This window comes from Podarcis tiliguerta (genome assembly GCF_965153285.1).
Source record: "Podarcis tiliguerta genome assembly, chromosome: 3".
NCBI lineage: Eukaryota > Metazoa > Chordata > Lepidosauria > Squamata > Lacertidae > Podarcis > Podarcis tiliguerta.
The window spans coordinates 119161223-119183507 of NC_139536.1; the positions used below are offsets into that span (position 1 = coordinate 119161223).

At 44.4% G+C, this 22285-nt stretch overlaps 1 protein-coding gene and 1 long non-coding RNA gene across 7 annotated transcripts in view; one reads left to right on the forward strand and one right to left on the reverse strand.

Annotated features, from left to right (window-relative positions):
- Window positions 1-22285, forward strand: part of COL4A1 (collagen type IV alpha 1 chain) — a 177760-nt gene that overhangs the window by 123164 nt on the left and 32311 nt on the right. For all 4 annotated transcript variants that reach the window (XM_083435551.1, XM_083435550.1, XM_083435553.1 and 1 more), the window contains 11 exons: window positions 607-720; window positions 1454-1621; window positions 4769-4858; window positions 6221-6373; window positions 12206-12304; window positions 12482-12571; window positions 12717-12856; window positions 15419-15545; window positions 15645-15725; window positions 18843-18941; window positions 20904-20954. In XM_083435551.1, the coding sequence (XP_083291677.1) occupies window positions 607-720; window positions 1454-1621; window positions 4769-4858; window positions 6221-6373; window positions 12206-12304; window positions 12482-12571; window positions 12717-12856; window positions 15419-15545; window positions 15645-15725; window positions 18843-18941; window positions 20904-20954 (1212 nt within the window). The remainder of the gene's footprint in view (window positions 1-606; window positions 721-1453; window positions 1622-4768; window positions 4859-6220; window positions 6374-12205; window positions 12305-12481; window positions 12572-12716; window positions 12857-15418; window positions 15546-15644; window positions 15726-18842; window positions 18942-20903; window positions 20955-22285) is intronic.
- On the reverse strand, window positions 28-20962 carry LOC310675327. 3 transcript variants are annotated; one of them, XR_014510051.1, is made up of 4 exons: window positions 20877-20962; window positions 20116-20303; window positions 18342-18436; window positions 28-335 (listed from the first exon to the last, which is right to left on the reverse strand). It is a non-coding gene; the product is annotated as an uncharacterized lncRNA (long non-coding RNA). The 3 variants fall into 3 exon arrangements; XR_014510052.1 differs by lacking the exon at window positions 28-335 and adding an exon at window positions 14505-15282; XR_014510053.1 differs by lacking the exon at window positions 28-335 and having other exon boundaries at window positions 18293-18436.

Sequence of the window (22285 nt, forward strand, 5' to 3'; positions counted from 1 at the left end):
TCAAGATACAATGGAGTGCATCTCTGGGGTGAAGTCAAACTGCTGGAAAAGCACCTACTGTGGCTGCAGAGACCGGTAGCTCCTGCATTGTTTTTGCTGTGTTTGCAGAACGAAAGTAACCTCCCTGGGGTGCAAGCCTGGTTAGTGTATATGGAGGACCTGAGTGTATGGAGATCTTGGTCTCACTGCTGTGGTCCAAAGGAAAGCAGAGCAAGGTGTTTGGTACCAGCTTGGCTGCAGAAGTTGCCAGGAGGAGGGGTACAAGGTGCCATCCAACCACCTTAGAGGCTCTACTCCAGATTTGTGTAGGGCTTACTCCTTAACCATTTCTTCTCCTGAAAAGCAGTGGGTAAAGAGTCAAAGGCAAATAATCTTTCTAATTAGTAATAAGTAGTATACTAATTAGTAATAATTAGTATCTAAAGAAGTGTGCATGCACACGAAAGCTCATACCAATAACAAACTTAGTTGTTCTCTGAGGTGCTATTGGAAGGAATTTTTTTATTTTTTTTATTTTGTTTCGACTACAGCAGACCAACACGGCTACCTACCTGTAACTAGTAATACCCAAGTTAACTTGCTACCACTGTTTGATTTTCCACTTAGGTGACCCTGGTCCTTCTGGAATACCAGGTCTACAGGGCTCCCCCGGATTACCAGGAATAGGCCCTCCTGGCCCTCCTGGGGTTCCAGGACAATCTGGTCCTCCGGGACCAATAGGTAAATTGTTCCTTTTGTATTTGTTCCATTTAATGTTTGTAAGATGTACAGTGTAACATACATTTAAACAAAATACATTCATTTGGATGTGCACTGTGCAATTCTCTTTTTAAGGAACTGTATATTTATGTTTCTGAGTTTTGTCAGCAATCAGAATAAAACTGCAGGATGATTGATTTTAGAACATTTATGTTCTCCTCCTATGAGGGTAAGTCGCATTGAACAATGTGCTGCTTATGTCTGAGTAGACATGCATGGAGTTATAGTATTGCAGTAGTCGTTAGCCCTCCAGAATTGACCTCCACAGTCACTTACGGACTCACTGTTCATGGAAAACTATCTTACTTGGCCAGAAATGATCGCCGAAGAAATTCAGTGGAAACTGTGTACAGGGTTGCAGTCTTAGTATTCTTCTAAAACAATACATTCAAATTTGACAGAAGATTTCATTTAGGAAAAGTCAAGTTTTGTTTCATTATTATTTCTTGAATAATGGAAGTTTGTACATTTTTTTTTTTTTTGCAATAATTGTTGCATTATAAGGTTCTTAACTTTCATCAGTAACCTGACATGAATAGTAGCAGGAGAACAAAAATGAATAGGGTAGAACGATTAATCCAAATGCAAGGATTCCCCTACCCACATTTTTGAGCCATATGTCATTTGTTCTTACTTGTGTTGGACATTTTATTATCAAGAGCCACTTTGTATCATTTTCTCTTTATTACTGCAGGACCTCCAGGAAGCAAAGGGGAAAGAGGCTACCCGGGTGTTCCTGGGCTAGACATGCCAGGGTCCAAAGGAGATAAAGGTAGCCAAGGATCTCCGGGGCTGCCAGGATTACAAGGGCTGCCAGGCCTGCCTGGCCCACAAGGACAAGAAGGGCGCCCTGGTGCCCCAGGTACACATTCTTCCTTCCTTCCAGTGACTATTTATTGTCTGTCATATTATCCTCTCTTTTACAGAGTGAAACATGTGGTTCTATAAGGAGTATCATGAGAAAGAAGGAAATGGAACTCTGTACTTTTTCTCCTTTGTTTAGAGCACTTTCATTTCAAAAATACAAAGGGATACAAAGTACTGAGTATCTTGATTATGCTTGAAAAAGAAATGCATGCCTGACAAAAAAAAATCCACGAAAAACAAAGAGCAATTAGGATGTTGTCAAAGGGTTTCAGAGTGAAGTGCCCTTGAAATTTTAAGCTGTTTTCAAGAGATGTACATTCACAGTAGTCCATTTTACACTGGCTACTTCCCTGACCCTGCTTATGTAATTCATAAATATGAGTGGGGGGAAACTTGCATTTATGCCTATTCTTTGTAGCTACTTTCTACATTTCTGATCTAAAGCAGGCATCCTAGAACCTGAATGTCATGTAAGAAGTGGCAAATTCAGTAAAAACTTCACATCCCAATGGAACTATAAGCACACTCAGCATCCCATACAAATGAAAAATTATACGAAGTTCAAACAAATCATATTTTCAATTATATTGGTTCATTCTGTTGGTTGAATAGTTTATATCCTGCCATTCAATGCTCCAGTCATTTAAAACAATAAGAAAGCATATGGTTTTAATCTAGATAAAGAAAATAAAACTATTCAAAATACAATTTAACCCAATAAATACTGTATTTTTCGCCCTATAGGACGCACTTTTTCCCCTTCAAAAATGAAGGGGAAATGTTTGTGCGTCCTATGGGGCAAATGCAGGCTTTCGCTGAAGCCTGGAGAGCGAGAGGTGTCAGTGCGCACTGACCCCTCTCGCTCTCCAGGCTTCAGGAAGCTATCCGCAAGCCTTGCGAGCCCGGCGGGAGTTCCCCCTGGGCATGCAAGGCTTGCGGGCAACAGCCTGTTCTGGGGGCTGGGGTCGGGAGAAGCTCGGGCTTCCCCCGCCCCTAGCTCCCAGCCCTGCAAGCAAGCCCTGGGAGCGATGGCGAGGTTGCACAACCTCGCCATCGCTCCTGGACCCATTCTGGGGGCTGGGGTCGGGGGAAGCTTGGGCTTCCCCAGCCCTGCAAGCTCCGGGAGCGATGGCAAAGCTGCACACAACTTCGCCATCGCTCTCGGACCCCCAGCCCCGAGGCTAAAAACGAAGCCAGGACAGCGAGCGGGATCCATCCCGCTCGCTGTCTTGGCTTCTTTGCTCTTTGGGGCTCGGAGGGGAAATAATTTCCCCCCCTTTATCCCCCCCCCCCCAAAATAAGTGCGTCTTATGCGCCGGTGCGTCTTATAGGGCGAAAAATACGGTACACAGCAAACAATAAAACCCAGAAATAAGCTTATGTTTTCTTTTTTAAAAAAACACCTTCATCCACCTTCAGAGGTGTGGAGAATGGCAGCCTGGGAGAGGGCTTTCTCTGTGGCAGCCCCTAAACAGTCCTCTCTGCAGAATTCTTCCTAGTATCTTCAGTATGCATTTTCTGGCATATGCTTAAGATGCACATTTCTGAAAGGTGTTTTTGTGGGACCCACCTCTTCTGTTATGCTTAACTTATATTGTGCTGTTTTTGCTTCAGGTTGTTTTTTTTACTTGTTTTTGTAATTCTTTACAAACTGTTTTACTTGTTTTCAAATTGTACAATTGCTGTATTTTTCCACGTATAAGACGCCCCCTTGTATAAGATGCCCCCTATTTTGGGGGACTCCAAATTAAGAAAACACCCCCACAGCACTACCCGTTGTCAGGGGTTCAGGAGCAGAGGCACAGGAGAGGGAGGAAATGGAGAGCGAGGGGGAGGAGTCCGAAGGAAATGTCAGCGATGACAGCGGTCCGAGGTCTCTGAGTCTTTCCAGTGAATCGGAGGATTCACAAAAGGGGGCTCCCATGGTCAGGGCAAGGGGAGTGCCCAGGGGGGCACTTCAGGAAGAAGGGGCCAGAGGAGACTCAGAGAGCAGCAGTTGGAAATCCGGACCAGCGTCCACACCAGAGTGCAGTAGGGGGGAGGAGTCCCAGGCATCGGGATCAGGCGGCGCGCTACCAGCGGGAGAACAGGAGGCAGTATTGACCACGCCTCCGTCAGGGAGCGAGGAAACGGTCAAGAGGAAGGTTAAACGCGCGCGCGCGCCAAGTTCAAATATACAGGAGGGCAGCACAGTTGGCAGCCCGGGTAGGGAGCCAGGTCCTAAAGCCCGCCGAAGAGAGCGGGAGGAGTCAGGGGGGTCAACGTCTGCGTCGGAAGAGTCCAGGAAGGAGGAGACCCCGGGGGGTAGCAGGACCCAGAGGAGAAAGGAGAGAAGGAAGAGGTGGAGTAAGATTAGAGTCTTAAACTGGTGTACAGGGGGTGGAGATTCAGATGGAGCTTCGCCGGTCTAGACCCTAGACGTAGAGCTGGGGCGCTGAGGCTTGGAAATGGAAACTATACTTCAATAAAGACTTTGATACATTACTACCGGCTAGCGTTGGTCCTCTGTGAGCTGGGACCAGGAGCCAGCTCTGACACCCGTGTATAAGACAAGCCCCAATTTTAAACCTAATTTTTTGGTTAAAAAAACTTATAAACGGAAAAATATGGTATATTGCTGTAACCAAGCCTTACAGTGAAGGGTGGCTAACAAATCACGTATGTGTGTTATTTATCTATTCGTAACTACCAACACACTTATGAGAAAGAAACTATAAATGAAAAAGTAACTCATTACCCAAATTGTCTTAAGTATGTCTAGACCTACCTATGTGATGCTGACACAAATCCCACATTAGTACTAAGCAATAGAATGATAAAACAATATCCGCTCTTCTCTCAGCCATAAGATGTTCATGACATTAATAACCTGTGAAAAAGACTATGAATCAAAAGTGGAGACACTATATGTACAGTACTGTATCTTGTCTAGTTTATTTTTTATTTTTTTAAAGTATGTCAGTGTATGAGTTCATGCAATATTTACTGGGAATAGAACACATAGCTAAGATAATTGTAACATAGATGCATGGAACTGGTCTGAGCTCAGCAATAAAGCCTTCTGGGCAGAACTATTAGAGTGAAATTGCAATGTATTAGAAAAGTCACAGAAATGTAAACAGTTGTTCCAATTTGGGTTTAGGAATCAAAGGAGAAATGGGAGTTATGGGCACACCTGGAAGCCAGGGTCCTCCTGGTCCTTCAGGATCTTCTGGAGCTCCAGGTGAAAAAGGTAAGAGCAATTTGTAGCTTAACTGGCCAAGTGAAGTCAGGCCTTTGGTTTAATTCAGAAGTGAGGAAACTCTGGTCCACAGGCCTGGTTAGGTCCAGCTTGTGCCCCTTTGGCCAGGGAGGCCACTTTGTCACAGAATACCCTCCTGCTCCACAACTGACGTCATCTGTGATGTTAGGTGTGGGACAGGTAAGAGTCTTGGCTGCCAACAAGCAATCGGGATCTTTTAAGTATGCTCTGGATTGTTCCTTGGCAAAGGAGGCTGTAACAGCAAACTTGCTGGGATTGGCTGTGTTATGTACTGAAGTTCTCACCCTGGGCCAGCAGTGGGATACTGTAGATAGTTATGCAAAAGAAAGATCGAAAGTGACGTTCAGTGATTGGAAAGTTTTAGAAAGTTGTTACAGTAACAAGGTACTGGAGCTCTATATAAGCAGGCTGACTGAGCCCTTCAGTTTAGTTCAGTTCTGGCCTCAGACTAAAGAAGAGCTGTTTGAAGAATCGCTGTGTCGTCTGATATGTTCACCCACAACTTATCAGGCTGAGCTGCAGAGTTCCTCATGAGGTTCCTCATAGTGCACCTGACTCCTGCCAAAGCAGAGCTTGAAGGCCTATCAGCTGACCAGCACTGACCTCAAGCTCTGTTTGGATCTTACGTTGCAGAATCACAAAGGAAAATTGCCTTACACCAGGATCCAGCTTGCCAGCTGGAAAAGGTTCCCCACCCCTGGTTTAATTCTATCACTCTGCAATCTTTCTTCAAGTGGGAGGTACAGAAAAATGTTGCAGTTTATGTGTACCTCCTAGCACAGGGATACAGAACAGGATCTTGTTACAGGGCCAGGGCCAGAAGTGGGCAGCCCTTTGCAGGCACCTTTGATTGGTGGACAGAGCCACCCACCCTCACCTGGTGCCACTGGCGGAGGAAGAGGAGTGCGGGGGAGTGCACTGCCCCCGGCTGCGCGATCCCAGCAGAGTTCCATTGCGGCTGCCGCCCCGTCCACGCTGGGCATCACATCCTCACAGGTGGTGTGCCATGCCCCCAGGACACGCGCCAGGCCCCCCCTCTCCGCCCCTCCCCCCCGGTGCCGAAGCATGAAGCTCCACCACCGCCTGGTGCCACATAACTGCTCTCCCAAATTTTGCTTCGCAACCTGTTCCTGAATTCAGTACTTGTAGAACTGATTGCCTTTTTCTGTCACTGTGCAAATCTTGGAAGTAAATCCTGTTTCAATCTGATTGTGCATTTCTATGTACAAGCCTCTTTGGAGGGTTTGAGAATGTTTTTTCTGTGCTCTGGGAGGGAAAATATCCTTATTCATGAAGGCTTAATTGTGCTCAACTAACACATGCTTTTTGCAGGTGACAGGGGTTTTCCTGGAGCTGTGGGGCTCAGAGGTGATCCTGGCTCAAAGGGTGAAAAGGGTGAAGCTGGTCTACGAGGAGAGCCAGGAAAAATGGATCATGTAGACATGGAAAGCATGAAAGGCCAAAAAGGAGATAAAGGAAGTAAAGGTCTGTAAAATTAAATAGCATCTGCCTTTTGCATGTAACTTCTCTTCTATTTTGAACACATTCTGATGCACTGAACCCCCTTCCTCAGTGTTTGTCTTGTCTCAAAAACCAGAATAAAGATTCTGCAGAATAAAGAATAAAAAAGAACCTCAAGGAGGTTTGCTAGCATCGTCAGCTACCCTCCTTTACCAGCAAAAAAACCTCTTCTTATCTTTGCATATGGTCTAACAGAAAGTGAAGAAGATGCATACTAACATGGACTGAATGTCTTAAATCATCCTTTTCTGATGAAAATCAGACAGAGAATCAGAAGGGTGGTTTTTTCCTCTTTGGTGTTTTATCTCTATGTCCCCCCCCCCTTTTATTAATTTTCTTGTTCTATCCTCTCTTGTCTTTTTAATTCTATTTGTTCTAGATTTTTTATTTTATTGTGAAAACTTTAATAAAAAACAGTTTTAAAAAGTGGCCAAATATTTTCAGGTTTATCAGAGAAAGTTATTTGAGCTGTTTGAAGTTTTAAATTTCCCAGAGTGTCCCATTCCAAGGGACACTTGCAGGGTGGGGAAAGGTGACCAGCACAAAAAGTTATAGTTTTCAATGGTGGTCATTATTTTATTTCCTCAGACCTGAAAAAGGCTCTTCTAGACTTCATTGAACCATAGAATTGTAGACCTGAGGGTCATCTAGTCTAGCCGCCTGCAATGCAAGAATCTCCAATAAAGCATCCATGACAAAGGGCCATCCAACATCTGCTTAAAAACTTCTGAGAAAGGACTGTCTGCCACCCTCCAGTGGAGTCTTTTTCCACTGTCAAACAGCACTTAACATCAGAAAGTTATTCCTGATATTTAGCTAGAATCTCCTCTCTTGTACCTTGAATTCATTGATTCTAGTCCTGCCCTCCGGAGCAGGAGAAAACAAGCTTGTTCCGTCTTGCATGTGACAACCCTTAAGTTATTAGAAGATGGCTATCATCTCAGCCTCCCCTTTTCCAGGCTAAACATACCCAGGCTCCTTCAGGTTTCCAGATCCTTGATCATCCTAGTTGTCCTCTTGTACACACACTTCTATCCATCTTAAATTGTGGTGCCCAGAACTGGACACAGTATTCCAGATGTGGTCTGACCAAGGCAGAATAGAGTGGTACAATGACTTTCCCTGATCGGGACACTCAACTTCTGTTGAGGCAGCCTAAAATAGCATTAGCTTTTTTTGCTGCTGCATCACAGTGTTGACTCATGATAAGCTTGTGTCCCCCAGATCCTTTTCACATGTACTACTAGTTGGCCAGGTGTCCCCCATCTTATTATTATTATTTTGTAAATAATTTTTATACATTTTCCAATTTTAAAAAACCACACATATTAATAACAAATCAAACCAGATCTTTCCACATTCAAAAACAAAAAACAATACAGCCAATTATATTATCCAAATTAATTAATTTCAATGGGACTTCCCATGTTCTGGATTTCAAAAGCTAAATGCCCATCCTTTATTTTTCTGCTATCTTCTTTATTACTTCACAATTTTCCAATCCTGATATTGACAATCTTCTCTCTCGATCAGTCAGCCGCTGGTATAACTCACTATCTTGTTTTATTTGACCATTCCTTATTTCTATAATCACGCAGGGGGCTTTTTTCACATTGCTCTCAGTCTTAATATTTTGAAGCACAAAATGACCCCTCCTTTTTCTGCTGATTGTTGTTCTAATACGCTCTGGGCGTATCCAGGGTTGAAATTAATTAGCGACTTCTCACTGTCTTTAATCTTTGGTGTTTCAAATGTACTGTAGGGATGTACTTGGCAATCAGTAAGTCACACAAAGATAGTTGCGGTTTCCCTGTAAAAACCCACACCAGCTCTCCGGGGCGCTCAGACAGCTGGCAGGCATCCAGAGTTCACCGCCACTCTCTTCTCAAACTGTATGTAACTGTATGCAATATTCCATGCAAGTAAATGCATCCTCTTTAAAGTACACCCCTTTTGCAATTCCAATAAAAAAATCTCCAATCTCTCCCCATTGAAGGAGGCTTTTTCTGATAATATCCTTTTTCTTACTGCATCAGAGCTTTTACCGTCACCATCTTCCTTCTCAGCCCAAGCTGTTCTAACCATATCTGATCTTGCTCTGCCAATTTTGTATAGTTTAGCAGATTTTTCTTTTAACTCTTTCCATTCAGAACATGCCTGTTTTTTTGCCAAATCTTTTAATTTTTAGGAAACAGGGACTCCCGGGTGATGAGAGGGTTTGGAGAGTTGCCAAATTCATGCCTTGGGCATCACCCAGCATCCCTGCCTCCGCATCTTGTTGCGGAGCGCAGATAACGGACGGTTTGCGGGTGGCACAACCCCCCCCCCTCTGGGGTAGGGTAGTCAGGGTTAATTACCCTCATTTACCCTCAGGGGAATTACTGGCACGACTGGCTGTCCGATCTCTTAGGAAGCCGACATATCTCATTACCAGAACCCGGAAGTCAGGTGTCCCCCATCTTATATTAGTGTGGCTGCCTCATGGACTAGTTCTGGGTGGTAGTGAACAAATGGTCCCTGAAGAAGATCCTTCTAATGAAGCAGATGCAGAAGGGATGCTGGCACACGGACTGGCAGTATGCTGATGAGTGTACCCTGGGGGAAGGAGGCTAGAATTTGACTTGGGAGAGGGGGCCAGTTATTTGTGGGGAACTGTACCTGCCCAGACACTAGATTGGTGTGCATCCTGTATCCTGTACAGTCATACCTCAGGATAAATGTGCTTCAAGTTAAGTATTTTCGGGTTGCGCTCCGCCGCGACCCAGAAGTAACGGAGCGTGTTACTTCCGGGTTTCGCCACGTGCGCAGGTGGTCAAAATGACGTCACGTGCATGTGCAGAAGTGGCGAAACGCGACCCACAGACGCAGGTTGTGTTCGCTTCAGGATGTGAACGGGGCACCAGAACGGATCCCATTCGCATCCCGAGGTACCACTGTATTATCTTTGACAAAAGATAGATAAATTTAACCCTAACCCTTTGGCTGGGAAGCACCCTGGACAGATGGGGGAGGCCTGTGTGGCCAATAGGATGTCACCACCACTTCTTCCGCCCTCAGCAGTCGGACCTTGGGCAGCAGGGACCATGGTGGGAATGCATATAGCAGACCTGAAGGCCAATTCTCTGTTGGTGCATTCATCCCACAGCAACCCAGTGATCGGAAGCAGGAGAGGTTGTTTTGAGAGTACATTTCACATTGCTCCCTTGATGGGCCTCGTATCAGGTTATCATCTAAGCAGGGGTACAGCCATACTCCCAAAGTCCATACACACCAGAGCAACTAGGAGTTTGCAGAAGACTCTCCGAGAAGATTTGAGGCCAAACCGCAAAGCCCTGATTTGGAAATGTCTGTGGATTGTGTCGTCCTCCTGTTTTCCATTCAGCATTCCACAGCTCTTGGAATGAGTCTGGAAAAGGCAGGGTAGCCAAACACTGCTGTCCATCTGGAAAGGTAGACTTGGCTCCTTTGGTTGCCACTGGAGCATTTGCCTGTTTCCATGGATTGTTCCTCAGGGAGTTCCAGGACTCTCCTGGCTTCTGATTGAAAATACCTTCCCTTCAGGGGTGACACTTTCAACTCTTCTTCAGTCAGCTTGCCTTTTCCCTTTCAACTGAGGCTGATAAGGGCTCAAAATCGGAGAAAATGTCCAGGGCGCCCACCACTTGCTGGCCCTGAGTCCTATTCCTCGCCCATCCCAAGTCCTTGGACGTTTGTTGCCTTTCTTGCGCTCCCTCGGGTGGGGAGACTTGGCATAGGCGCTGGAAGGAAGGAGAGGCGCAGGAGGGGTGGAGGAGGCAGAAGACGGCGAGAATGGTGATCTCTTTCTTTTCCGCTTAATTTGCCTTGCCCACCTGCTTGCGCTTTTGAGGGGTTCCTTATGTATTTTAAGAGCCCCGGAGCTTCCTCTACCCCAGGAAAAGCCAGGTGAGAACCGTCCTCTTGGAGGGACTTACCCTGCCTCCGGCTGCCGCTCTGGTCCCTGTCCTGCGGTATCTCCCCATTCCATCAAGAGTCTCTCGCTGCCCGGCATGGCGCGGATGCCTTTTGCTCCGCGCAACCCGCCCCGAGCGAGCGCGAAAGAGACGGAGACTGAGTCGCCTCCCTGTCCGCTTGCCGCCGCTTCTGCCGCTGGATCGGACTCGGGATCGGGATCGCCGGCTTCGCGCTGGGCGGCTGCGATCGGCTCCCTCCCTCTCGCCCCGCCTGTCTTCCCCACCCAGCGACTGAATGCCGCCCCGCGCAACTCCCGGGAAGGGGAGCCGGAGAGAGCCAAGCGCCCCAGTCACGCGGCAAGACTGCTCTGACGATCCTCACCCTGCCTGACCGACCGGTGGGAAAAGCCATCCCAGTCTCGTTACTGCCCTCCAGGATCCCTGGGGAGGGTGACGTTACAGATAATCAAATTTCCATTTTACCTCTTTCCAGATCCATAGAACTGCTTTTAAAATGTTTCAGAGTCACTTGTTGCCCTACAGTTTCAAGGACATTTTATTTTTTTTCTTTAAATGATTTTTCTTTAGACAGCGTAGGACTTCTGTGTTAAGTAGATGTCTCTTCCTTTGCTTTGTACAGGAGCTAAAAAACACTGCTAATTGTCTTCTCATTTCCACATCATTAGCAACTAGGAATGCAGTTGGCGCTGTGGTCTAAACCACCGAGCCTCTTGGGCTTGCCGATCAGAAGGTCGGCGGTTCGAATCCCTGCAACGGGGTGAGCTCCCATTGCTTTGTCCCAGCTCCTGCCAACCTAGCAGTTCAAAAGCATAATAGTGCAAGTAGATAAATAAGTACCGCTGTGGCAGGAAGGTAAACGGCGTTTCCGTGTGTTCTGATTTCCGTCACGGTGTCCTGTTGCGCCAGAAGCGGTTTAGTCATGCTGGCCACATGAGCTGGAAAGCTGTCTGTGGACAAACGCCAGCTCCCTCTGCCTGAAGAGAGATGAGCGCTGCAACACCATAGTCGCCTTTGACTAGACTTAACTGTCCAGGGGTCCATTACCTTTTACTTTACCTTTATTAGCAACTGAGGCCAATAATGCATTCTTGAATATGAAACGTTGCGAATAAACGAATGCAGGCAATCAGACGGCAGCTGCATGCACTCACACAGCAAAATAGAAAGCCCTTCAGATGTACATAGAAATGGATAAGAGATACTTACTGATCACTTCTCCCAGCTTATGAAAATGCGTTTTTGTTAAAATAATGCTACTTGCCAAAGCAGTCTCAAGGTGGGTTACAATATAATAAATAATATGTTAAAATCAATTAAAAACATTTTATGTTGCAAATCCTGGGAAACAAGACATATAACAAGGGAGAATATAATGAAATAATTGCTTTTTATTTCAAAAAGTCAGACCATTCATGTTTTTATCCTCTCTATATAAGATATTCCGCTCTATGTGTTCCTTGTCTAAAAGCTCCCGCTCCCTGAATCCATTAAAAATGAGAAAAAGGCACCTTGGACATACTTAGAGATACTTGTGTCCCTGCTGCCATTTCACGTTTTGTTGCTCAGGCGTGCTCTGGTCCATGGGGTCACGAAGAGTCGGACACGACTAAACAACAACAAATTAGTGTTGAAAACTGAAATTTAGATTTAAATCCTAATGAAGTCAAGCTGTAGTTCAGTTATATATTCTGTATAAACTCTTGATTTATTTATTTATTACAGTAACAGAATAACTAAATTTATATCAACTGATTTGTCATGCTATTCTCAGAGTGATTCTCACATACTTCAGATGTGGTAGAAAGAGAACCATGACACAAAGCAACATTTTTATGCTTTCTAGGACATCTGGGACCATTAGGAGAAAAGGGAACTGCAGGGGATCCTGGCACACCAGGAATGCCAGGGAAGGATGGGGAGCCTGGTCTACCTGGACAAGCAGGTATGAAACCCTGATTTCCTTTTTATCACTAATGTGAAGCCTCTGCGTGTGACTACTAATTACAGTTCTATTTTATAGCATTGCTGGGCTCTTTCATAATCTAGCAGGCACCTTTACATTGTATTTTAATGAGTCATGTAGTTCAATATATTTTTTAATATCCCCTTTCCATTTTAGGGCCAAAAGGGGACCAAGGCCCTCCAGGATACCAGGGTGAACCAGGAGCTCCTGGACAGAAAGGGTCCATGGGAGAAATGGGTCTCCCAGGTAATATTAACTTTGGCTATTTGGAATTATATATCAGCTAACTTCCCACCCATTTCCCAGTAACCAAAATGTTCAGATTAGTTTTAACACATTATGTTACTTTTAAGAAAGAAAAATATAATATAATCCAAACTTTTATTTTTAGGACCATCAGGAGAAAAGGGTGTGCAAGGCCTTCCTGGTGAGGCAGGGAAACATGGGTTACCTGGAGCAAAAGGTGTGAAAGGTGAAAAAGGGCAGGCTGGGCTTCCAGGAATTGGCTTCCCCGGGGCTCCTGGTGAGAAGGTATCCATCCACAGTTGTTCATAAACTATGTTAAATAACCTAAACAATGTAAAAGTTTCTTTGCACAATGCATCTCTTTCTGATTCCAAGGCATAAGACTGATGTGCAAGAGTACGGGCTGTATTCAAAACAATTGTTGAGGATAGAAGGGCATTTGCATTGGAAGCTGCCTTCTCCCAAAAAGCATTGGTCTCAGGGGTTTTCAACCAGTGTGCCATGGCACCCTGGGGTGCCTTGAATGATAGTCAGGGGTGCTGCAGGCAACACTAGACTCTGTCCCTCTTTCTTTCCTTCCCTCCCTCCTCTGATGCCCTCTTGCTTTTCTGCCTCCCAAAGGTTTGTGTGGCTGTTTGTTGCTGCAGCCCTGGCTATAAGCTCCCCAGGCGAATGGTGCCTCTGGGGCTGGCCAGGGGGTGCTGGTTCCCAGGAGCTGAGGCGGCCAAAAATTTAAAAGGCACTAGCCTTTATGAACATGCAAAATTTAGTTCTTTTCATCTGCACATTACAATGGAGCTATGTATAATATTAGTCCACTTCTCTGCTTCAGAATTGTATTGGGAAGTGATTTGCAGTGAAGAAATGGGTGGTGGGATGCTTTGCTCACCTAATGTTTTCCCCTTGAACTACCCCTAACTGCTTTTTCCCTTGAAGGGTTTGAGGTTAAATATGGACTCAAAGCCCCACAGTGATAAAAGAATCTGGGAAGCAAGTTTCAGGAGAAACTTCAGGATAATCAATTGGGGGGGGGGGTTAAGCAGCCCCGATCCGCCCTATTTCTCAACTGCATAAATCTCGTTCCTGAGGATGGTTTCATAGAATTGTAGAGTTGGAAGGGACCCCAAGGGTTATCTAGTCCAACCCACTGCAATGAAGGAGTCACTGCTAAAGCATCCCTGACAAACGGCCATCCAACCTTTGTTTAGGAACCTCCAATGAAGGAGAGTCTCCAACTTCCCAAGGGAGACCGTTCCACTGTCAAACAGCTCTTACCATCAGAAAGTTGAAATAAATAAATATAAATAAATAAAATGTCCAGTAGCAACTTAGTGACCTACTAAGTGTGTTCTGCGTAAGCTGTGTGCATGCACATTTCTTCAGATATGAAAAGCTCATTCCCAGAACAAACTTAGTTGGTCTCTAAGGTGCTACTGGACAATTTTTTATTTTTTTATTTATTTCAACTGTGTCAGACCAACACGGCTACGTACCTGCATCAGAAAGTTCTTCCTGATATTTAGTTGGAATCTCCTTTCTTGTAACTTGAATCCATTGGTTCTAGTCTTACCCTCTGGAGCAGGAGAAAACAAGTTCCCCCTTCCATGTGACAGCCCTTGAGATGTCTGAAATCTCTTTTCCAGGCTAAACATAACCACCTTCCTCATTGGTTCCAAGGGAGTCTGTTCTGCTTAGTTCCATAAAGTTCTTCCTAATATTTGGTCAGAATCTCTTTTCTTGTAATTTTAATCCCCTCGTTCAGGACCTATTCTCTGGAACAGCAGAAAATAAGCTTTCATTTATCTGAGTGTTTATTGTTGTTTTATTTTTATTTTTATGCAATTTTATGTCATATGTTCTAATGTAAACAAAGATATATCTCAGTGCAACCATGTTAAACAGTTAAAAGAGGAAAAGTAATAAAATAAAAAAAATAAAAAACTTGCTTTATTTTCCATGTGATAGTCCTTCAGATATCTGAAGATGTCTATCATACCTCTTGTCAGCCTCCTCTTCTCCAGGCTAAATGTACCCAACTCCCTAAAACATTCCTCATAAGTCGTGGTTTCCAGACCTTTTATTATATTGGTTGTCCTCCTCTGCACATGTTCCAGTTTGTCAATATCCTTCTTAAACTATGTTCACTGGTGGAGAAAGGGGGGTGCGGCGGGTGCGGCCTGCCCCGGGTGTCATCCCTGAGGAGGGGTGACATCTCCGCAGGCGGCACCCCCCTTGGGACGCTTGCTGCCACTGGCACAACCCCCTGGGATGCTAGCCCCGCCCCCGCCGCTCCGGGTACCTGCTAGCTCCGCCTCTGACTGTGTTGCCCAGAATTGGACCCAGAACCCAATATAGTCTGACCAAGGCAGAACAGAGCAGTACTACTACTTCCCTTGATCTGGACACTATATTTATGTTGATACAGCCTAGAATAGCATTAGCTTTTTTGCTGCTGCATCACATTGTTTACTCATGTTAAGGTTGTGGTCTGCTAAGACCCCCTCAATCCTTTTCACATGTGTCACCCATCCAATTTCCCAAGTGAAGTACATTTTGTTAGTTTTGGCCCAGTTCTCCATTCTTTTAAGGTCATTTTGAAAACTCCCAGTTTGGTGTCATCTGCAAATTTGATGAGCATCCCCCCTAGTCCTTCTTCAGGGTTGGTTTGTAGTGGAGAGGCAGCTGGCATGCTAACTGTACTTACAGTTGGGCTGTAAAACATAGTTTTTACCTTAGTGTAACTACAGTGAGTTCAGACATTAGATATGAATACTATAATGATTTTAGAATGCATATTGTAATTGTTAAATGTTTGCAGAATTTACTGTTCATTTTTCTACCCTACAGGGAGACCCAGGAAAGACAGGTATTCCTGGCGTGCCTGGAGAGAAAGGTGAAAGAGGTGTTCCAGGAATTCCAGGAATCCCTGGCTCCCCAGGTGCCAAAGGGCTAGCAGGTCTTCAGGGTTCTCCAGGTAAGTGATCCAAAGCTTCTTTCAGTATTTTATGATAAAGCTAAGCCTAGTAAGTACTCAGCTGACAACACTGAAACCTTATATTTCTTTATTATAAAGGTATTCCAGGAATCCCAGGTGAAAAAGGTGGAAAGGGATTACCAGGCTTAGATGGTTTTCCTGGCTTAAAAGGAGAAAAAGGTAAATAAATAATATTTTTGAAGTCAAAATTGCTATTTCACTCTAAAAACAGCAACATAATGGTTACTCTTTGTGATTTACACAGCATTTTTAAAAAATGGATGTTAAGGGCATGTGGATTTTTAAAATTAGAAGGCAAAAATATAATTTGACAAGTATGTTAGACATTCAACAACAGAGATAATTCAGTGTATAATTTAAGAGTGAATTCTGTTTTCAATAAACCAGCTAATAGGGTAAATGAGGGAGGTTCTGTCTTTCCTACTTCAGGCTTTCCTGTTTCTTTCTCTTAAAATTATACAATATTTTTGTTCAATTCCCTCAGTAAAATGTTATCAGAATTTCTTTTCTCTATAGATTTCAGCTGCCTTATTTAAGTGACTTTGCTAACAAAAGAAAGCAAAACTTTGCAAGCCAAGCTTATTGAACTCTTCTGTGTTGCAGTTCTGGCTTTATATAACATAATTCTGGACCATATTAGCCCATATTGGGAACAGATTTAATAATGCCTAAGAGCCTTAAAAAGTGGATAAGATGATAATCAGATGCTTCAATAGATGACCAGCGCATTCTCATAATTGGAAGGAAAGGCACTAGCACTCTGGGCAGCTCCATGCAGGGCTCAGGGTGGAGACTCCACAAGACTTGGATAGTTAACCCTTTTCTGCTTGAGTGCCACATTGAGGATTTACCACACCTCTGTGGGCTGCATGCCAGCAGACATACACACTGGGGGGGACGGGGATGCACACACTGGGTAAGACAAGCAGTCTTCACCCATCTCTACACACACAGAGAGACGGGTCCATAAGAGCAATTCAAATCATATCTATTCAGAAATAATTATATTCAGTAGAGCTTTCTGCTAGACAAAAGATGTAAACCTGTGTTGCTGAGGTGTGTGGAAAGAGAGCAGAATTGGCAATCTTTAGCAGAGGACAGTACTTTTCAGGTACAGTAGACTCACAACGTATACAGGGGTTATGTTCCGGGGTGTGTATGTGTGAGTGAGATCTCATGAGAGCTTCCCAGAGCTGGTAGGCAGGGTCTGCACCTTGCATAAAAACTCTTTCCACAGCAGGAAAATCCTGCACAGAAAGAGCTTTTAAGCTCTCCACTTTACATGCATTTCATTTGTGTGATTTCAACCAACTGGCTATTAACCACATAATACTAAAATTGCATAAGTCGCAAGTTCACTGTAAATAGTTAAAGAGAAATCAGCATTTTGAGACTTTTCTAAAGTGCTGTATATTTGAATAGAGCACAGCAAAGTAGTGCTAGTTAATCCCCAGCTGACTGCTTTTGCTAATTGCTTGGCCATTGTTCTTCTGTCTGTTTCCCACTGTGGTACCTTTGGCAACTATCACCAGTAATCATTAGTCTTCAACTTCAGAAGACATCACCATCAGTTCCCAAAACTGCACCCAGAAGCATCAACAGAGTGAATAGAACATTTTGGAGAGCACTTTGAAGCCTCAGCGCACAGGAAACTCCTGAAAGTAATCTGAGGGTGCTAGGTGAAACCCCAGGGAGGTTAGGAACAGCTTGAAATTGGGGGTTTTAAAAATCACACACAGATATTCCACAGAAATGTTGGGGTGCCCCACAGGGTGCTTCAAAAGTATTGGAGGGCTTTGTATGGCCCATGGGCTGCAGTTTCCATGAGAGGTAGACTGTCTTGTTGTTACCCACTCTAGGAGCCTTCTTGGATGAATAATAAAATAATATAAATACTGCTTTAGCAGCATTCATCCTCAGGCTCAGTTGCTAGCTTCAGTGACAGGAGCCTCTTGTTTAAAGGACCCCTGCCTGTTGACTGGGGAAGAGGATAAACTGTGCTTCCACTAGGGCTTTTGCGCTGGAGCACTCTTGAGTCAGAGGACAGCAACATGGCATCCTCTGGCCAGAGAGTTACAGGCACATAAACACATGACATGCACATTCCACTTGCGCTTGACCATATTTACGCACGTTGCTGCAAAATTAATAAATTATATTAACCAGGGAATGGCACCAAAATGGTGCAAAAACAACTCATCATGAAAGCAGTGTGGAACGAAGCTTGTCATTTCAAGAAATCAAGCCTTGAAGACTTGCGTTGGACATTTGAAAACAGAGAACTGCAACCTGTGCTGCTAACAAGTGATGCCACCCCTGACTCCTTCAAAAATATTAATCCTTGTGGATGCCAGAAGGGATGTGGAACTCCTTGGTGCAAGTGTAAAAACAGCAAAATGACATGTGCCACAAACTGTAAATGTTACATTGCAGTTCGTACATGTGTAAGATCTGTGGACTCAACTTCAGCTTCAGAGCTCAACAGTGCTGCAGATCAAATTTGTAGATGTAGCAAAATGTATTGATTGAAAGTAAGAAAATTTATTTTAACTGCAGTGTCCTGTTTTATAATCTTCTTATCAAAATATCATTCATGATTTGGCACGTTAATATGCTCATGTGAGCCAGAAAAAGGGTTTTGCAGGAAACCCAACTTTGTACATGTGAAGAGATTTTTGAAAATTGTGTAAGTCACAATTTTTGTAATAACAAATAGTCTGTCACAATTTTTCAAGATAGCAATAAAGTTAGGCAACAGAAAAATTGGCAACCTACATTTTAAGATTCAGAACACTTTCTTGATGGACACCATTTCTTCTTGCTGCTGCTTATACACCATCCTTTATCCGAAGATCACTGGGCGGTTTACACTATAAAAACACATAACATAATAATAATTTTAAAAATCAATAACTCAGACACCCTGACACATTTAAAAGACCATAGATTTTTTAATCAGCCAAAGCCCTGGGCAAATAATGTTTCCACTTGGTGCCTGAAGGTATGAAATGGAGATGACAGACAAGCTTCGCTGCGGAGAGCATCCCACCAGTGGGGAGCCATGGCAGAAAAGCCCCAGGTCGGTTCATATGGGGAGAGATGGTCCTTGAAGTGTTGCAACCCTGGGCCATTTAAGCCTTCATAAGTCAAAACCAGCATTTTTAATCTGGCCAGGATAGGTGCCCCAGTGAGCAGCCTGCCCATTGAATTCTGCACCAGCTGTTTCCACGATTCCACCATTTTGTTCCTCAAAATTTGTCTGTTTATCTTTTGCAGGTGACCTTGGGCCTGAAGGTCCCCCAGGAGCTCCTGGAGAAAGGGGCCAGCCAGGACACGATGGAATCCCAGGCTCACCTGGTGCAAAGGGTGACCCAGGTGAGATATTTCTCTTCTTTTTCTTCTAGTATGTAATATTTTTACCACAGTAGATGCCTGTGGTAAGCAAGATGCCTTGCTTAATATATATGTTTAAGCAAGTGAAGATTGATGTTTTAGCCCTGCCAATATCCTGAGGGATGGCAGGATACCCAGTGAATTGTTCAGATTCTGGGGACAATCTAGAAAATTTAAAAACAATTAACTTCCTCTAGATGCTGCTCAGTATGTACACTGCAAATGCAACTATTTTTAACTGTTCAAATGAAAGTACGCTTTACACAGGGACCCGTGTACATGGCCACAAAATACGTCTTCAATTTTTAGGGATGGACAGCTAGAGCTTGACTATATAGGAATATTATAAACTCCACAGCAGTGATTCATGTGGCAAAATGATTATTGAAATGGTTTTGTCCTTGGCAAAATGTGCAAAAATGAAATTAAATAAAACTGCCACAGAAACTTGTATACACACGTCCTTATCTAGAAAGATTATCTTTGGGAGGTTGAATTATGGGTTGTTTTTTCACTGTTCATGCTATTATTTCTACTTATAATAGAGTTTCCAGGTCAGCTGACATATTCCTTTGTGGCGGTTGGGAATGGTCACCTAAATTAATGTACTACCCACTGGCAAAGGAAGAGGAGTGCGGTGGGAGCGCATTGCCCCCAGCAGCGCGATCCCGGTGGGGTGCCATCGCGGCTGCCCCCCACTTGTGCTGAGCGCCACACCCCTGCAAGCAGTGTGCCACACCCCCGCCTGCTCTCCACCCCCCGGTGCCAGAGCATGAAGCTCCACCACTGGCACTACCCAAAGTCTTCTTGGTACCTTTTATGAACTCCAACCCAACTGAAGGGGTTTTTTTTCCCCTCTTGTCTGTCCCCTGCTTTGGTTGAGCCAGCAAGTGAAAGGAGCTCTAATGTATCCATTAGCTTTGCTCCTATCTTAATTCCTCTCAACTCTGGAGGTTTCCTCTGCAGCAGTGGCAGACTTTGGGTTCTCAAATTTCAAACAGCACCCTGTGTGACACTAAGAGACTGCTCGCCCCACCACCTCTGGCACTCTGTTCTACAGCTTTGTTGTGGTGCCCCCTGCAGCATGGCACCTAGTGTGGTTGAATCGGTTGTGCTGCTGTAAAATCACCTCTGCCTGCAGCTGCAGAATACACACCTTCTATGGCCTCACTTTTCACTCAGATCTATTTCCCTGTATCCCTGTATTTCGCTGTATTCTGCCCCTGGTTGCCTGGTTGCTTGCCTTCTGCTCTCTCACAGTCCCCAGAGATGTGGGTAGAGAAATATGAGTTCCGTAATGCTCCCCCATTCTCCTCCATGCTGTGTCCAGGCAAGACTTCTGGCCTACAAAAAGTGAAGAAAAGGCCAGAGAGAGACACTGTGAAAGTCTAACACTGTAATATAAGCTGGAGAAATAGAATTCCCAACTTCTTCCCACCCTAAATACTACAGTTTGCTCAGTTTAAGAACCCAGCAGGATTGGGGTGGGTGGGTGAGTGGGTGATAGATCCTTATACCTTGCTCTCAGTCACATAAAACAGCTTTTGCATGTGAGGCTGCAGTTCCTAAATCTTGTCTCCCTCTTGCTGTTCTAGCTTCTGGCTTAGCCACACACGGCCTCTTCAGGGCAGCGGGATGAAGGCTCTCCCTGCCCTGAAGAGGCTTCACACAGCTATCCCAGAAGCCAGAATAGTGAGAGGGATCGCTGCACAGCAATCCCTCTTGCTGTTCTGGCTTCTGGGATTCATAATATATTTTTTTCTTGTTTTCCGCCTCCAAAAACTAAGTGAGTCTTATGGTCTGGTGCGTCTTATAGAGCAAAAAATACAGTAGTTCATTTCTAATGTGTGAACCAGCATCAGGGGCCTTGATACAACAGTGAGATTTAATTTATGGAGAACATTTAAATTGCCTTACCTCGGTGCCACTATCTTCATCTTACAGGTATTCCTGGTAGAGGACTTCCTGGACTTCCAGGTGCAAAGGGAGAACGAGGTAATATAAATAACATCTCATGTAAAGCATACAGCCAAATAAAGAACCAGTTACATGCAAAACTGAAATATGATATATTTATTAGGCTGATGTGTCATCATAAAATAGGGAATAGCTTCATAGAGTGTGCATGCGTTGACACACTTGAAGATAATGACTGACTGATTTTAAAAGGCAGATTGCTGTCTGGAAAGCTGGGACATGAATAGGTTCTGTGAGACTCTTGACAGGATCAGCATTGTAAATAGAACATGTTGCCAAAGCAGTAGTTGTTGAGTTGCTGTGGTATAGGGTTAGTTGTGGTATAGGGTGTTAGATTAGGACCTGGGAGACCAGGGTCCAAATCTCCATTCAACCATGAAGTTCCCTGGGCGACCCTAGGCAACTCTCAGCCTAAACTACAGTACATGGAGGATGGGAGGAGCCATGTACGCCACCTTCTTTGAAGGAAAAGTGGGATATAAAAAAGCAAAAGAAAAGAAAAGAAACACACCAATCACACCTGAGTACTCCACCCCTTGTTCATTTTTACACACACTGTAATCCTCAACTGATGAGAAATTTAAGGGGTACCAGCACATACCTTGGGCTTGATTTCCTTAGAGTGACTGTAACTGGGGACTGTGTGATATATGGAGGGCTGTGATTTATTTCGAGGAGTGCTCCCCAATACCATAGCACTGGATCCTCACAGAAAGCAAGATCAGGCTTCTGTGTCTTTCCATCTCCACCTCCAAGATGAGTCTGGTTATTATTATTTCATATTCATCACCCAACCAAGTGAGGAAGGAAAGCTGAGCTGCATTACCAAAACCATTCTCTCCTTCCAGAATTGCCTTGTCATTGACAGACAGCTCCTTAAACAAACAAGGGTCATTAACCAGTGGCATCATCATCATCATCATCATTATTATTATTGCACTGCCTTTCATCCAAAGATCACAGGGTGGTTTATGACTATTATTATTTATTGAATTTATATACCGCCCTATACCCAGAGGTCTCAGGGCAGTTCACAGAAAAGATCAACATAAAATCTACAGTTGTTGTTGTTGTTGTTGTTGTTGTTTAGTCGTTCAGTCGTGTCCGACTCTTCGTGACCCCATGGACCAGAGCACGCCAGGCACTCCTGTCTTCCACTGCCACCCGCAGTTTGGTCAGATTCATGTTTGTAGCTTCGAGAACACTGTCTAACCATCTCGTCCTCTGTCGTCCCCTTCTCCTTGTGCCCTCCATCTTTCCCAACATCAGGGTCTTTTCCAGTGAGTCTTCTCTTCTCATGAGGTGGCCAAAGTATTGGAGCCTCAGCTTCACGATCTGTCCTTCCAGTG